At 40.0% G+C, this 18,447-nt stretch overlaps 1 protein-coding gene across 6 annotated transcripts in view; it reads right to left on the reverse strand.

Moving 5' to 3' along the window:
* The window catches only part of eeig2b (EEIG family member 2b), a 43,705-nt gene that overhangs the window by 12,658 nt on the left and 12,600 nt on the right, over positions 1–18,447 (reverse strand). For 4 of the 6 annotated variants that reach the window (XM_086046893.1, XM_086046892.1, XM_086046897.1 and 1 more), the window contains exons 2-6: positions 17,732–17,852; positions 13,836–13,865; positions 12,573–12,689; positions 9,528–9,574; positions 8,704–8,798 (exon numbers count right to left, since the gene is read on the reverse strand). In XM_086046893.1, coding sequence (XP_085903019.1) covers positions 8,704–8,798; positions 9,528–9,574; positions 12,573–12,689; positions 13,836–13,865; positions 17,732–17,852 — 410 coding nt within the window. The remainder of the gene's footprint in view (positions 1–8,703; positions 8,799–9,527; positions 9,575–12,572; positions 12,690–13,835; positions 13,866–17,731; positions 17,853–18,447) is intronic. The other 2 variants (XM_086046896.1, XM_086046894.1) reach the window with 1 other exon arrangement.

The raw sequence follows: 18,447 nt of genomic DNA on the forward strand, positions 1-18,447 counted from the left end.
CGCTTCTCCCAGACTTATTGGTACAACTGTACTCCAAACAGTGTGACAGAAAATGACTTGAAAACACTGTAGAGAATTCAATGAATTCAAGTTAGGCGAGCTTTACAGCTCACCTGTTTTCTGGGTTTTGCCAGGTGAAGTTTGCAAGCTGAGACCGTAGGCACTGTGATGTCATTTTCAGTCGACAGCAAGTGACAAAACGGCCGCCTCTTGAGGTGAATAAAAACGGGTGGATTTTTCTGCTTAAGCCATATTCCAAACGAAATATTAATGAGAATACCATGTTTAGACTAGTGTGATCGCATAGAACATATCATTATATATCATATCATTAAGAACTTTAAGAATTTTTGACCTGATTTCCTCTTTAAGTGTGTATGTATAATCCACCATTTTGATTGCAAAATATCCAAGCCACACTTGCTTGACAGGACTGTTTACAAAATGTGAATGTCACAAAAACACAGGAGTTCAGTAATTCTCAATGTTCAAAACGGACATTGCTATCCTGATAAAAAGACCATCGTCTATCCAGTCGACAAGTCTCACACACACACACACACACACACCCACACACCCCCACGCCCACACACACCCCCACACACCCCCAACACACACACACTCACGCACACACCCCCACACACCCCCACACACGCACACACACACACGCACACACACACCCACCTCTCATAAAATGCTCACACAGTTTCTATTTTTAGCCCTGTAAGAGCATACAGCTTCAGAGCATATTGCAGCTCATCCAATTTGTGTAAATTGTACATAAAGGAGCTTCGCTACACTCTTTCAGAACACACACACTGATAAAAAGAAAGAAATTAAGCAGAGACATGTGACTGGGAGGCATTCTTTCATGATCCTGGCTAATAAACTATAAATAGACACACATGTATGCAAGAATTGTGTATGTAATCAACATCTAGTAGGATATTTAAAAAAGATGAAGAGATGTTATTCTTTGAGTTAATGTTTGAGCTATACGTTGTTAAATGTCCTCACCACAAATTGTACGGTGCCGTGATCCTTTTTTTTTTTTTTTTTTTTTTTACATAGTTTCACCATATCCCCCCACAAAATATTAACAAAATAATGTAAATGTCAGGCAACGATAACCTATGTTAACATAAAATGCCGTTTTTGAATGATGTTTTTTTTTTTTAACTATTATTATAAAGGATAAAAACTATTCCAAACTACCTGGCCCAGTGTGAAAAAGTATTTGCCCCCTAACATAATAACTGCTTGGGCTACTCTCAGCAGCAACAACTGAAATCAAGAATTTTTTTAAACTGACGATGAATCTTTCACATCTCACAGATATTTTTGGCCCACTCTTCCTTGTAAAATTGATTTCCTTCAGCAACACTGGAGGGTTTTCGAACATGAGCGGCCTTTTTAAGGCCATGCCATATCATTTCAATTGGAGTCAAGTCTGGATTTTGACTAGGCCACTCCAAAATCTCCATTATCTAGAAAACTTGACTTGCTGGTGTGTTTTGGATCGTTATCCTGCTGCAGAACCCAAGTGCGCTCCAGCTTGAGGTCACAAATTGATGGCCGAACATTCTTCTTTAGGAATTTATGGCAAAGAGCAGAACTCCCGGTTCCATCAATCACAGCAAGTTGTCCAGGTCCTGAAGCACTAAGCAGCCCCAAACCATCACACTACCACCACGTTTGACTGTTGGTCTGATGTTCTTTGTCTGAAATGTTGTTATATTTACGCCAGATTTAGACACACAAGACGTGCAACTCCCCCAAATATCTGTCGAGACAATATGTCTAATAATAATAAAGTCTTGGGAATCATTAAGATGTTTGTTTTTGTTTGTTTTTTTTGTGCAAAAGTAAGACATCCCCTTCTGTCATTTTAGGTCAGAGGGGTTTTCGCCTTGGACCCCTCTGTAGATGAATTTCTTCCCCCCACTGCCTTCCTTTTTGTTTAGTCATGAACATTGACCTTAGAAGGCCTGTATCATGCAAATTAAACTTTTTTATCAAAGCTTTTAGCCATGTTAAAATATGGATTCCTCAACAAAAATACCCCCAAAGTTGTGTTTTCCTCCATTCATCCATCTCTGAGCATTCCTGCTCTCTAAGCATCAGCTCCGCCCAATCCAAGAAAACAATTGGGTATTCAATAGACGTATAAGATTGAGAGAGCCACCCCCGTACTACCCCTGCAGACTTTTTAGCTACGCTTTAGTTTCGGAAATGTGCAAGTGGGGAAAATGTGTGTTTGGCTGTAAGCAGTTTAGGAGTTTGTTCGGCCTTCTTAAAGCTGAAACTATTCACCCAGAAATGGTTGAAATTTATTTTCGGAAGCATGAGACAGACCATCAAGCAGCTGTTTGTCAGTCATTTCTCAGAGGACTGCCTGGTCAACCTTGGCCAGTACCAAAGTGGATTGGCCGGGAGATTTACCCTTAAAATGGGTGCTATTCCCACAATCAAACCTAATGGAGAGTCCAAAGCTGTAAGTAAATCAAACCGATACCTACTGTACATGACGACATAATATTAGCATTAGCGCACTAACGTTAGCCTCGTTGTGAAGTACGATATGTCAGATGTATTTTGGTGTTTAAAGAATAAACTCTACTTGTTACACACATTACCACATGCATGGATGAATAGTCCAATACTGTCTAAGGATTGCCACTTGACAGTAGAGTGACCAGATCCAAACTCACCAGATGCGGCACAGGGAGTATGCTTGTGGGGTGCGCAACGTGGGACGCAGCTGACGCTCGCGACGGACACCAAAAATGCATATGGCACAGCTTGTCAACTGTTCAGTAACAATATAATAAACTGTAACAAAATAACAATAAACAACAAACACAGAGTTGCAGTTGAAATTATCAAACATATTACAAAACGTTACAAAAATACAACACAAACTGCTTGTAAAAAGGTAAATCTCTGAGACATAAATATCAATAAGACAGGGGCGCAGCCAGAACGTGGCCAATGGGTGGGCCTGGAGAAATCAGGGTGGGCCTGAATATTTCTCTCACTGAGCACAATCCTCCTATCCCGACACATCGTATATTCAAATAAAATGACGAACTGAATAATATGAAGTTCAGATCCTCCTTTGTCAACCACAATTATGCCATTCTTAATATTCAATACAATAAAAAAAACACAACGAAACACAAATTCAAAAATAATTTCATAATAATTTACAAAAAATGTAAGTTTTTTTTGTTTTTTTTCATGAATCTCATTAGGTGGGCAGTATGTCAATCTGGCCCACCCATAGCTCCGCCCTTGCAATAGGAGCTCACAATAAAGGCTGAAATTAGTCAGTCTCATCATATCTTGAGGTAGATGCACTTTAACATTAGTCATACTCATACAATAGAACCTTGTCAAATCTCAAATCAACATATGAAGTGCAGTAACAATTTACTACAGTAACAAAGACAATCCTAATAAAGACAGGCTACTACAACTACTGCAATTCACATTATTTTCAGATTAAATAGCCACAGCATAAAACGAAAATAAAACAAGAAGAATATCAAAAATAGTCAGGAGAATACAATACTGTAAGTACAATAAATTCAGTTGTAAACAAACGTGTCCACCACAGCAGCACTTCCAAAAGCAAGGAAAGCACTGATGAAACACTTTCGGTTATGACAGCTCAAGTCTTTCAGTTTTCTCCATAACAGCCACAGCAGCCACATAGTTCACAGAAAGCTTTATCTGACTTTATCTGGCTTCACCCACGGACAATGAGTTCCCAGACCTTGTTGTAACTGCATTTCATTGTCTTTGCAGTCTTCTCTACTTTCCTTAAAGTCCTCCATTTTCATTAATTCATCACAAATTTCTGGAACGCGTCGCTAAAATGCTTGTTTTTTGTAGGCGTATCTTTAAAAACAACGCATGCAAAGTCACACCAGCCCGAACACCGTTACACCCCCCCTACACACACACACACACACACAGCCCAAGACCCGCCCCCATAATAGCCTCCACTGTGTGTTGTCTGCTCTCAGCACACAGGCGTTTAATAAAAAACAAGATTTTAGACGCACGTTTGAAAATTGGTGCCTGCCGATCAGACATGCGGGACAGCAAGTCAATTAGGGGGGACTCATCAAAAATCATTAAAATGCGGGACAGTCCCGCGCAAATCGGGACATATGGTCACCCTACTTGACAGGCCATTTTTGTGGCATTTTGATACTAAAGCTAACTTTACGTTTCTCGATGTAAAGTGCGGTTTGTATCATCTTTTGCGCTTATTTTCATTGTAATTACGTTACATTACCTTTGGAATTTCCTGACAGCAAACTTTCTCTTCTTCTGTGGGTATTGTTTGGCAATTTCCACACGTACACCTACAAATAAGAGCAGCAACATGACTACCAAGTTTTAATGAAAATTAAACATCAAAAGACATTCATTTAAGCTTTTTATTTAACCATCTGAAACCTATGCAAAAATCTTTGGGGTCTCTGCGTAGCTCGTGCACTTCAAATTCACGATCGGACTCTGGATTGAGGCCGTAAAGCTGCCCGATATGTTCTTCCATCTTTATCACAAATGTATTGTTTCACGGACAGTGCGCATAGCAGCTGGCTTTAGGACGACGTCTTGAAAGGTGTGCGGCACGGGGAGAGGAGGGGTTTTAGTGGTCCAGGCGTCTTACTTCCAGGTTGGAAAAATAGCCACCAAAATAACTCATATTTCATAAGAGATGAGATCACCATTCTGCCAAAGGTAATGTAATATAATCATATATATATATGCATATAGTTAACTGTGGAAAGGTTTGGAATGGCTTTGTAACCCTTTCCAGACTTATACATGTCAATGGTCTTATTTGTCATCTGTTCAGGAATTTGTTGCAGCTTTTTGAATTCTTTGCTCCAATTTCAAATTGTCACAGGCGTTCTATTTAAGTGATTTCTTGATTGAACAGTTCTGGAGGTAATCAGGCTTGGGTGTGGTCAGTGAAAATGAACCCAACTTTTCAAAAAATGTGGTAAGCCACAGTTCATTTGTGATTTAACAAGGGCCAGGTAGCTTTGAAGTTTTTGTCCTTAGTGAATAACAAATCATTTAAATCTGCATTTTATTTTTACTTGGGTTATCGGTTGTCTGACATTTGCATTTGTTTGATCATCTTCCAGTTTGATAAACATCAAGCACATGACCAATACACCAAAACAGATACAGATTTACATCCCCAGCAACCAGTTCTGATCATCACCAGCCTTCTTGCAGGAGTCTTGAACAAAAGCTGATTTTGCAGTCATTTTGTGGTGTAGCTGTACAAAAATAGTGTTCGATTTGATTGACTATCTCCTGTGGTGCTCCTTCATCAGCATTTTTGATGTTAACTATTCCATCCATCCATTTTCTTCTGCTTACTCAAGGTCGGGTCGTGAAAGCACCAGCTTTAGCAGGGAAGCCCAGACATCCCAGACACTGTGCAGTCTTATAGTGTTTGTCATCCATCCATCAATTTTCTGAACGACCTATCCTCACCAGGGTCAATAAAACAATCGTGCAATAAATTTGTTGTTAGTTGTAGTCTGCGCAATACTGGACATCATAATCTGGCGATGAAACTTCACTTTTTGGCGTGGTTAGCCTCAAGTACGGTTGCACTGTATACCCGTGCACTCACGAACATTTTTACCCCAAGCTTCAATATTTATGATTAATAGGATTTTTAGAGTCGGGTAGAATTCGGCTGGTTGTTCATGAACTTTCGTTCATTGAACTCCTTCAGGTAAAACACTGATTATTAGAAATGATTATCAGCGGTACAATTGCATTAATGGCTATGACTGCATACTTAGCTCACTAAAATCAAGGCATTGTATTGAACAAATTAATACCAATGCTTCAAATAATAAATACATTAAGAAATTTGCAGCACAGCCAAAATACACGGTGAGAGTTGTTTTTTGTACAAACTCAGTGATAAAACATTTTAAACTGCCTCAACCTCACTCAGCATGTCACTTCACCCACACATGCACATGGACACAGTTTGGACCTGGTCTGCTCCACACCATCTCTCACCATTCATAGCCTGTCATTTGTCAACCTCACCATTTCTGATCATCTGACCATCTCAAACTCTCACAATAACCTTTCGTAACCTGAAATTCCTCCCTCCCTCCCAACTCTCTCTCCTCCTCTCTATTCCCTGTCATCACCAGCTTCGCTCTTCCACAGATTCTACTGCTTCTGATCTGGTGAATTTCACACACTCCTCTTGCCTCTTAGCCCCTCTCAAAACAGCCAGTTTCTTTTCATAACTCTGCCCCATGGTACACCCCGGATCTCCACAACCTCAAGAAACAGCGCAGACTGCTTGCATGACTCCACAGAAAAAAACAGTCTCTGAGTTCACGGCCGAGCCTACAAAGATTTTGTTACAACATACAACTCTGCTCGCAAAACTGCCCGCTCCCATTATTCTTCACAACTCATCCACTCCAACTCTTTTTACCACAGCACACTTTTCTTCTCATTTGCAAAACTAACAAAACCTAAGGGAAATATCATCTCCACTTTCACAACTGACAAACGCAATAACTTTCTCATATCTGTCACGATAGATGAAGCGGCGAGGTGGACCCAAATGCAGGACAATGAGACAGGGGCTAGGTGCAGGTGATTTTAATGACACGTGACAGAGGACATGACTGGAGACGCAGGGCTGGACGTGATGGTAAAAGCGTGACAGGACTCGACCGGAGTGGTGAGGCAGGACGTTACCGGGGTAGCGAAGATCGACATGAGCGGGAAAGCAGGGCTCGGCGTGAGCGGGGAAGTTAAACTTGACGTGAACGAAACAAATCATCATACCCATGAGGCTTCACAAAGGCACAGACAGACTGACAGCATCTACATAGACATCAACAGAAACACTGAGGAAAAACATTAAACCAAAAAAAAACCCAGACCAACGCAGACCAAACATAACAATATCCTTTCATTCCTAAATCCAATCCAGTCATAGTTCACTTGAATCGAATACTTCCACTTCTTTCCCCTCAGAATCTGACATTGATCCTCCCACATCTCTCAACTTTTCATCCTTCTCTTCCCTGACTCCCTCTGACACCGCTAAACTCCTTTCATCTATGAAATTCTCCAGCTGGCATCTTGATCCCATTCCATCTCCTCTCCTAAAACTATGTGCTCTCATACCTCTCATCACCGACATTATTAACACCTCCCTTTCTACTGGCACTGTCCGTTCCCCGCTCAAACCTACCACCATCACATCCTTCCTGAAAAAAATCTTGTCTTAACCCAAATAACTTGGACAACTTCAGACCCATCGCCAATCTTCCATTACTCTCAAAGATACTGGAGCGCTCTGTTATTACTCAACTCCAACATCATATCTACTCCATACAGCTGTACAAAACATTTCAGTCTGGATTCTGTTCATAAACAGCCCTCCTCAAAGTTTCCATTGACCTTCTCCTCCTCGCTGACTCCGGCTCCATTTCCTTCCTTCTCCTCCACGACCTTTCTGCACCAATCACACCATCCTCCTCCACCGTCTACTGGCATCTGTGGCAAAGGACTCCTCTGGTTCATCTCATTCTTCTGCCATCATTTTATCTTTGTCAACAACTCCAAGTCCCACAGTTCCCTAGTCAGCCATGAAGTCCCCCAAGGTTCGGTGCTCGGCCCACACCTGTTCACAATTTACATTCGGTCAACTGATTCACTCCCAGCGGACTCTATTTTCACAGCTATGCCGATGATACTCAGTTGTACATCTCCACAAAATCCATCATGTTCTCCCCATAACCAACTGCCATTCTAAATTAAACAGCAATAAAACTTCTCATCACCGAACCCAAACCATCCAGACCTCAGGCGTGATACTCATTCATGCTTTCATTACCTCCAGACTCGACTATTGCAATAGCCTCCTCTTTGGACTTCCCTCCATGCATTTCCAAAAACTGCAAATTATTTCTAGAACTCTGCTGCCCGCTTGATCACCCACACCCGCTCCAGGGAACATATCACCCTCATCCTCCAACAGCTTCACTGGCTCCCCATCCAATGCAAAGTTCTTTTACTGACCTACAAGTTCCCCCATAACCTAGCCCCTTCTTACCTATCTGACCTTCTGCAACGCCATTGTCCCATCTGCCCTCTCCGCTCTGCTGACTCCACCCCCTTCAGGCTCATCACCCACACAAAACGTCGTATCTTGGGGGACCGAGGCTTTAAAGTTTTGAGTTCATCCCACCTCTGGGGGCCCCAAGGACCCACTTCCAGGCAAGGGAAAACACTCATCAATGAGGTCATTCAGCTGTGTTTTGTCTGGTCCCTCACCTAGGATTTGCCAGGGTCATAAAGCCCCAGACAACGTACCTCCTTGGATCAGTGGGTCACACAAACCCCATTCACCGCGATAAGGTGATGGCTCAGGAAGGGGATTGTTAATGATTGAAATGCCTAAAAGCCTCTAAAGCTTTCACACATACAGTATTTGATGCTGTATTAGGTTCAAGTGTATTAAGGAAAATCGTAAATTGCCACAAACTCACGCAAAACGTTGTTCAACAGAAGGGCTAAAATGTGTTGTTGAACGTGCATGTAAATACAGTATCTTGAAAAGTGAATGGGATGATTAAACAGGGCTCGGGAAATAAATGTGGGAGTCATTTGGCTCACCACAAGATGTTTTTTGCGAGTCACCTCCTTTTCTCTCCTCCAACAGGATGTCTCCATCGCCTTGAATCCCAATCACTGTCGCTGTAGAAGGTGGCCTGATGATGACAGAGCTTTTGACTTGTCAGGTAATGTATCATCATAAAAACAACAATTTCAAACAAATAACAATTATGGAAAAAGACCTATGTTAAAAGCGAATATACTGTATATAACTATTGATTTTCTTCTAGGTCAACACTTTCCCCCGGGTTGATCCACATTTGTTTCTCTGTGCTGCTAAATTTTTAACCTCACTAAAAGGAAGAGACTAGGACGAATAAGAGTGCGCTGAGTCGAGAGGAGACTAAATAACAAGTGTATTTATGTTACATACGGATACAGAGGCCTGCTATTATAGTACTGGCTATTTTAGTATTAATTCTTATGAAAAGTTGACAAGAGGACATACATTATATGGAAGCTCTAAAATGGCCTTTTATTTATGATGCATTCAAAGACCTCAATTACTTTTGTTTTCAAAAAGCAATTTGTATTACTTTAGCTAAAGGTCCACTGTGAGTGCAGACATTAAAACTGTCCTCTCCCCTTAATAGGCTTGAGCTTTGCCAAGGTCAATGTAATGAAACGCTGCTTTCACTCTGTTAAATCGGTCTGTTCCTACAGTTCAATAATTACTGTAATTGGTTCTTTCTTGGATCAGGCTAAAGCAAGTTTCATGTAATTATGTTTTATGTGAAGTGCTAGAGTTGACAACACACTAATTTAACAGTATAGCTCACAAAGTTTAGTACATTTACAATAGGCAAAACGATACTAATACTTACGTTTTAAAACAGGGATCTCCTGACATAAGATGAGTACTGATGATAACCTGTAAACCCCAAAAATATTACATTTGTCAAGTGTGACTTGCCGTGGATATACGCCAACATACAACAGCATCAGCACAAGCAAGGAATATTTGAGTCATTTGACCTATGATATAAACATGAGAACTACAAATGAGATGAGGTGGCTCGGGCATCTTGTCAGGATGCCCCCTGGACGCCTCCCAGGTGAGGTGTTCCAGACATGTCCCATTGGGAGGAGGCCCCAAGGATGACCCAGGACACGCTGGGTAGATTATCTCTCCCAGCTGGCTTGGGAACACCTTGGGATCCCCCAGGAGGACCTGGACCATGTGGCTGGGGAGAGGAAGGTCTGGGCTTTCAGGCTTAAAGGGGGAAGTTAATCCAAACACATTTTTTTCCAGAATATGTACTATGCACCCCCACTAGTTGAAACACGGCATTCTGATTAATGCTGTGTTTGTGGAATATGAGTTAAGCAGCAAAATCCACCCATTTTTAGCCATCTCACAGGCCAGCTATTTTGTCACTTCTCTCGACTGAAAATGACATCACAGGTGCTCAGGGCTCAGCTAACAACCAATCATGGCTCAGCTTCACAAAACAGGTGAGCTGTAATTAGTCGTTACTTGACCCCTGAGCAACTGTGATGTCATTTACAGTCAACAGAAGTGACAAAATGGCCGCCCCCTCAGATGTCTAAAAACGGGTCGATTCATTCTTGCTCCACAAACGTAATATTTATCAGAATGCCTTGTTTCAACTAGTAGTCTTGCATAGAACATATTCTGGAAAAAAATATGTTTGGGTTGACTTCAGCTTTAAGCTGCTGACCGTGCGACCCGACCTCAGATAAGCGGAATAGAATGGATGGAACTACAAATGTAGTATTTGGAAAGCCTCTTATCAAGTGACTTTGTCCCAAATTAGGGCTTTGTGACACCTGAGGTAACAAATATGGAAATACAGATTGATATTTTGAAAACAATGACTATATTGGTATGCCGTAAATAACCCTTTCAAAACCCAAATATTAGCAATATTCTGGTTGCGCAAGGCCATGTAAACACCCGTAAAAACTGGAATAAGACCCCTGGGTTACTCCTTTTCTGAACTGAAATGCGGTCTAGAGCTGGGCAATATGGAAAAAAATCTTCTATCATGATATAGGCCATTTTATATCACAATAACGATATACCAAGATATATTTTCAGTTATTCTATAAAAAAATACAACACACAGAGTGCATACCTTTTCTCATTTTATTTTGAAGTGACATTAAAAAGGCCAGTATGAAATTAGAAATGCATCTAGTAGTGCTGCTATATAAAATTATCAAATGTAAACAGAAGCACAATAGCTTACATACTGTTGCACAAATGTAGATATTAATCTAAATAAGACGCCTAAAAAAATAATGTTTCTGGCAGAAGTTAAATTTAAAATAAATAAAACAAAAAAAAATATGAAGTATACTCTAATGTAATATAGAGAACATTTATGGTGCAGATCTCAAAAGTCAAAATCAAAACTCAGGACTGTATTGCGAAAACAAACCATACATTTTTTAGATACTTTATCCATCCATTTTCTGAATCGCTTATCGTCAGAATCAATATACTTTTATTCTTCTAAGCCAGTTGTCCCCAACCACAGGGCCAATTTGGACCGGGCCACGGCGGGCCGCACAGATGAAAAAGAAAAAAACCCCAAAAACTTACACTACTTCCGGTTTACTTATTATCCATGACTGAAAAATATTTTATTTTGAAAAATGACCAGCTTTTCTCCGTTAATGTCTATGACCGACATTTGTTTTGCAGCAGGAAGAGATGGAAAACAGGCAGGACAGCGGCCCTTTTATGGGACCAAGTTTGGACACCCCTGCCCAAGAAGAAAAAGAAAAGTGCATTTCACATTCAATACCAGAAGACCTACTTGAAATATGGATTTACAGCGACAGGTGATTACCACGCACAAACAAAGTCCGCTCTGTACAATATGAGGTAAGTGGCTCTCCATATGAGTCAATACAGCCTTCAACATTGATTCGCCAATAAATTTAAGTGCCTTGAAAGCCTCATAATTAGTGGCTAACGGCAATGCTAAGGCTAAAAAGTCATTCGATATTGGTGAAAAATAAAACAAAACAGTGGATTTGCATTTATTACTGTAGCACTGCCTTCCTCCAAGCTATTAACGACAGATAGCATTATAGTAACTATACACCAAAAAAAAATCATTTTATTTAATTAAAAATGTGTACAACAAAGGAAATAAAACACAGTTCAAACTAAATATTTTTTTATTCACAATAAACTGTCTGAGATCTCAATCTGCATCATGACATGTACTGTGGTCACGTGATATGTGACGACAACCAAGTAGTTAGCTGGTTGTCCGAATCGCCAAACAGAATGAGGGAACTATATAGGCTACTACATAGTGCGGGTCAATATTGTGAATGAGGGGTTAAAGGATAGGGATGGAGATTAGGACATGTTTTATGATTCACTTCCTTGTGTTGCTGTTCAATCTGCCACCTGGTGGCGGCTGTGTGACACAAGCATGTTAAGTGAGAGTTTTTGCCCATCAAATCAAGCTTGCTTTGTTGTTATTATTACTCACAATCCACAAGCAGAGATAAACATGGTGAAACTCAGAAGCAGCACAGCAGCACACTTTGGAGCGAGGAAGAGGAAACCAGCTACTTTATTAGTGTGGTGAAATAAATCAATATAATGTCTTTTATTGACGGTAGAAAGTAAGAAGCGGAAATTCCGTTTTCTGTATTTGCATCATGACGTTGTCTGTGAGTCGCCGTTTGGATGGGATATTCCACTTTAACACAATAACCATGTGTACAGGAGTACCGGTAACCATCTGCTCACGCATATAAACGGGTTATTCCGAATGTTTAAGAAACTGGAATTTTGACCTTAACCTAAAAATTGAGGGTATCTAAACATATTCAATGAGCCATCGTCCTGTAACAAGACAACTGCGGAGTATCAAAGTTACCTTGAGAATGGAGTTATCCTGGCGAGTATTTTTGGTATCATAACCCTCGAGCAGACATCTCCGGGTTGTACTTCCTGAGCCGGCAAACTCTGATAAATTCAGATCTGCAAAACCAAGCTGTAGGAAAAAACATGACAGGTTGATTTTTGTATCAACGTGACTATGAAAGGGAAAAGGTTAAAAAAGAGCAGAGGACCAAACACACGTAGCATGATAAATAAGTGTATACACTTTTATTGACCATATGCTGTACCACTTGTATGCTTTGTGTTATTTGTGTTCGCGTTGTGATAATCTGGATACTTACTTACCATACTGTTTTTTGATAAAATGCTCAAATGTTTACAAATCCTGAATTGTAAAGTGTGCTTTTTGTTGTTGTTGTTGTTGTTCTTTGATCAAGCTCAATTATTTCAAATCTCAGACATTCAGTCTGCAAAAGTACAATTCGCCGCAGATATTTTAAGGGGCGATACAAATAGGAAACAACTGAACTAAAATGAAGTAAATGCACAATTATGCAAACCCTCTTTTAAATGGGAATAGGATTGTGTGTGTGGAATTAATTAAACACAACTAATAGCAATTTGCTTGGGACTGCTTTTTTTTCCCCTTAAAGTGGAAAGCAGCTCAAACATATTTTTTTCAAGAACATATTCTATGCCGGCTCACTAGTTGAAACAAGGCATTTTGAATAACACTGCTTTTGTAGAATATGAGTTAAGCAGCAAAAATCACCTCTTTTTAGCCATCTCAGGGGGTGGCCATTTTGTCACTTCTGTCGACTGAAAATGACATCACAACTACCCAGGCCTCAGGCAAAGACCAATCACAGCTCAGCTTCAGAAAACAGGTGAGCCATGATTGGTCGTTAACTGAGCCCTGAGAAACTGTGATGTCATTTTCAGTCAACAGAAGTGACAAAATGGACACCCCCAGAGTTGGATAAAAATGGGTGGATTAACTCTCATTCCACAAACGCAATATTTATCAGATTGCCTTGTTAGAACTAATGGGATTGCATGGAACATATTCCTGAAAAAAATATGTTTGAGTTGACTCCCACTTTAAGAACCATTTTGCATGCCAACAACCCAAAGCATACATTTAGGTCCAGAGGTTCGGTACAACAACAGTGATGTTGACTTTAGCAAGGAAGCAGGAAGAATTGCTATTAGTGCCAAGTCAAGAATTGCCATGCTGATATATTCGGTCACAAAAATACAAAATAATATAATTAAAGGAAAACAAGTATTAGTTTACCTTGGCATATGCTTTCCCCCCCTTCAGCTCCTATACAGATAGAAAAACATATTCCAAAAATGACTACAATTTTAAAATGTTTTAATGTTTGAAATATCAAAATATTTCTACGTAGAGTTACCACAGATTTACAGCCGTGTTTTAGTGGAAGATGGTAAACTGTGATGGAGTGTGAAGAGCTTTTTTAGTTAGAGGGAGCTATACTGCATCCCGATATTCACAACCAAAATACTAGACAGAGACATTTTTTTTCAATTTTCTTATTTTTACGTGAATGGTGTTTCCGCGATACAGACATCGCATTAACATGAAAATTAAAAATGTTTCCAAAATTGGACATAAGTGTTTTTCACAGGACAGTGACGATATGGTATAAATAAAGTATGTGCTGCTGCGGCATAAGCTAGTTTAGCGCCCAGCATTGCCAAGCTGCCGCAAAATAAATGACTTCCAAGATTACGGGCAACAGCGTTACGAAGACGCGCCACTTTCTCAATTTTTTTCAACCAGTTGGGCACTGGTTAGTGTTATCTGTGTACAGTAACCAGCCACTGATTGGTGAGCGTGGGGGATAAGAGCCCTTTAAAACATACGCAGATTTGACAATCTCGAAATTGCGTTGTCTGAGATCGCGATTTCAGTCCCAAAACATTAAATCTATATCACGATACAAGCATTTCATATTGGTCAATATTAGTGTTGTTCCGATACCGATACTGGTATCGGGTGGTTTCCCGATACCGCATTAAAACGCTGGTATCGGATCGGCCGGTACTAACAAATAAAACGCTGATGCCTGTTATCGATACTGGTATCATTATTTGAACGCAGCGCGCATATTTGAGAGCCGCATGCGGAAGGAAAATACGAGGAGAAGCCTTATCCACTATTAGCGTTATTGGTCATCGGTCTACTTATGTCTAGTTTGGTGAAAAATGTTGCTATAAGGACATACATCGCCACATTGGAGGTAGTTGCTTGGGGGGACTTTGATGCCTTCAAGTGCCTGCAATTACTTTGGGGGCATGTCGGCTGGATCTTTGTCTCGTAGCAAAGTATGTTGCTTTTGTTTGACACAGTACATCGATCACTAGTTTAATGGTGTAAAACGTCTTTCATGAAATGGTTTGTGTCCCGATAAACCCGTCTTTATGACCCGTCAAAGCTTTTCGAGCTCGCCCCAGCTTGCCAACCGCTAACAAAGAGACGAGTTTGTTTACAACACATCGCTCAGCAAAATGTTCTATAATGTTCCATCAACGTATATGAAATTTGTATACCTTTATAATTCACATATTAATCTTGAACAGCAGTGTGAACTAAGTCTTGAATGAAAAGTAAAAAGAAAACAATAACTGATATAAAGTCATCAGATCATAACCTTGTAGGTTGTGACGGTGTTAAGTGGTCACATTGAAGATTTGACAGCCATTGTGCGCGTCTGTTTTCAAACAACTTCGTTTTTGCCTCCGGTTAATTTGAATCACTGCCGGTATTACAAAATGAAATCTTTAGTTGACCGATTAGAGCAACCATAAACAGCACAGGTGTTTTTAGAAACACATAACGGACTTCTGTTATCTCACTCACTCGACCGCTTGCCGCTCTGGCAGCATACAAATGTGACGTCACGCATTGGGGGGTCGGTTAGACTCACTGAATATATATTAGTACAAATGCTGCACCTTGCTTTATTACAAATGTACATTCATGTGAATACAGTATGTATCCCATGTCTCACTCTCACAAGCACGAAGAGCTATGAAAATAGCCTGTTTATTCAACATATGTATTTTGTGTGTATATGTTACTACAGATACTTTGCAAGTGATGATTTAAATATGAATAATTTTACAACCAAGTGAGTGTGCAATTCTTTAGAATTACAAAAAAAAATTGCGCTTATTTTGGATGTTTTTCAAACGGCGGAAGTATCGGTACAGTATCGGCATCGGTCGATACTGCACAGCCAGGTAGCGGAATCGGTATCGGGGCCAAAAAGTGGTATCGGAACAACACTAGTCAATATCGCTATGTATAATGATTTTTTGTTCTTTTTTTTTACTATTGAAAATAAGAACACAGAGAGAAAAGGGCTGAATTTATGTCATTTTATTTTAACTTATATATTACTTAGAAGTCAAGACAACAATGAAAAAGTCAAATAAACTGGTCAATATAAAGACTAAATAAATGCCGTATTCAACAATGTGCAAGTATGACTGGTTGATATAGCTGAAAAATGTTTCACAAAAGAAGTATTTAATTTCAATCAATATTAATAATTACTCTTTTTTACCTGTTTAAAATAAGAAAACCAATTAAATTGGTTAAAGATCAAATTGAACAATTAAAGTGATTAATTTAAACAAAGCCCAACCCTCAAGAGGAAAAATATTATTCAAATGATCTGGTATTAAAACGAATTTTCAAGAAATGTACACTGTTGTTGTGTACATTGTAATGGCGTGTAATGTGCAATGTTGGTGACATCCATGCTCCTCCAGCAGTGCACCGTAAATGTTTTACTTGCGGAAGATGCTGCACCCCAAAGCAGTATCGTTATGCAGTTACATTAACCTTCATTCGTTGTTCATACAATGTAAGCGTAGCGAACTACTACTCTCTTTGAGTGCACTGCATGCATTACAGTTGACCATCCGTCTTAGAGCGACTTAATCTTTTTAGCTGGCTCATTATTGTCGTAGAACAATTAGAACATGTTTTACTTGCCTGTGAAATGCAGTGCTGAGGGTTGGAGCTGTCTGACGCAGGCTGTCCTTTACGTCCGCGCCACATATCCAGCCGTGTTTAATCCGTTTTTAATTGTGTTAGTATGAACTATATAATGTTGTTGCAAGGCAAATAGGGACGTCACAATATCGGCAATATCGTGACAAGAGTCGAGGGAAACAAATTACGGACACACTTTGTTTCCTGGCTTGTGTTCAATAAACACATAATAGAAGATCAGGTCAAAAAAAAAAAAAAAAAAAAAAACTTGTTTTCTGTTTGAAGTCTCCATGGCTATTATCAGTCCAATTAATTAGTCAGCCACATAACAAATAGCATTTGACAAACACTTTCTTAATCAAGATATTAATCTGCATCAAAGAATGACCAAAACAAGTTTGGTGAAGTGATTTTCCTAAAGTCGAATGTACGAGTCCACATGTGGTGTTCCACAAATAAGATGAAAGGTTGTGATCAGACATTCAGCAGTTAAAGCACATCTTCTGTGTCAGACAGAATTACCAATTTCAATAATGCTTCAAACACGTTTGCCCTTTGAATTGGCTTCTGTTTTTCAGTTTCGAGCTTCCTTTCTCAAACACAACTTGTGGCTTTCACGCTTAGAATTTTTTACTCTCACCTAAAGGTCTGACTTAGGGGAAAGACGTCTCACACAGAATAAAAAACAATTGAATTTTTCTTTCGGTGAAGTGTATTCGTTTTGTCAAGAGTTTCTAATGGGTTTTTTTTGGGTGGTGTATGTTCACGATTTTTTTTTCTCGTGATTTTTCTTTTGTTGCATATGTGAGGGAAATGTTATTCGTGGCTTGTAGTGGCTACTAAGTAGTGCACTTATTGTATTTAGCCCCACTTGCTTCACGACAAAATAGATCAAAAGTCTTTCCACACAATCAACTGACTTCTTCTCATCAATTAATCAACTAATTGCCCATTTAGCCCATCGCTTCATGCCATTAGCAATAATTCTACATACATGATTTATTTGCTGTAACCTTATATTGATGTACCCCGCCTCGGGGGATTAAAATATAATGAATTTTAAAAAATCCAAACCTAAAAAAATAAGGAAAGATCCATCAGATTGTGTACTATGTAATGTTATCACATACAATATACAAAAAATGCCTCCATTAATAATGTACCTTTCTGACTGATACGCGACACACACAGGGGTCCAGTACACCCGTCCCGACATTGGCACTCATTTTACAGGGGAAAGAGAACCTCTTCCTCCATCGCACACTGTTGGCCTGGACAGCCTCCCTGTGAGAGAAAACCACAAATTATTGTGTCAAATTCGCAGTAGGTGCTATTTGCATATTCAATATATCATTCTTAGATTTGATATACTGTTACACTGGGAGAACATACAAACACAGGAAGGCCAGAAATGTGAAGCAGGCATGCTAAACACTACATCAATGTGCGTTTGTAATTGATATTCAATAGCAAAAGAGAGAGTAAGCATATTGCTCCTTCGCACAATGTTTAATATCCATCCGTCCATTTTTCCACTTATCCGGGGTTAGGTCGCGAGGGTGGCTGCTTTCCTATCTCGCGTCACTCCGTCCGGTTCTTCCCAAGTGTCATGATTGCAACACCCCATCAGGGGGCATCCAGGAGGCATCCTAACCTGGTGGCTCCTCTTGATGCGGAAAACGTAGTGGCTCTACTCTAAGTTCCTCCCAGATGACAGAGTTTCCCACCCCATTTCTCAGGGAGAAAACTCATTTCAGCCGGTGAGGGTGGGAATGTAGATCGACCGGTAAATTGATGCGGAGTCGGCATCACTGCAGGCACTACACTTACAAGGCAGTTGAATTCCTCCATTTGGGGTAAGGATATCATCTCTAACCTG

Source organism: Filicampus tigris, chromosome 12 (assembly GCF_054856515.1).
Source record: "Filicampus tigris isolate MCC_2025a chromosome 12, RoL_Ftig_1.0, whole genome shotgun sequence".
In the NCBI taxonomy this organism is placed as follows: Eukaryota; Metazoa; Chordata; class Actinopteri; order Syngnathiformes; family Syngnathidae; genus Filicampus; species Filicampus tigris.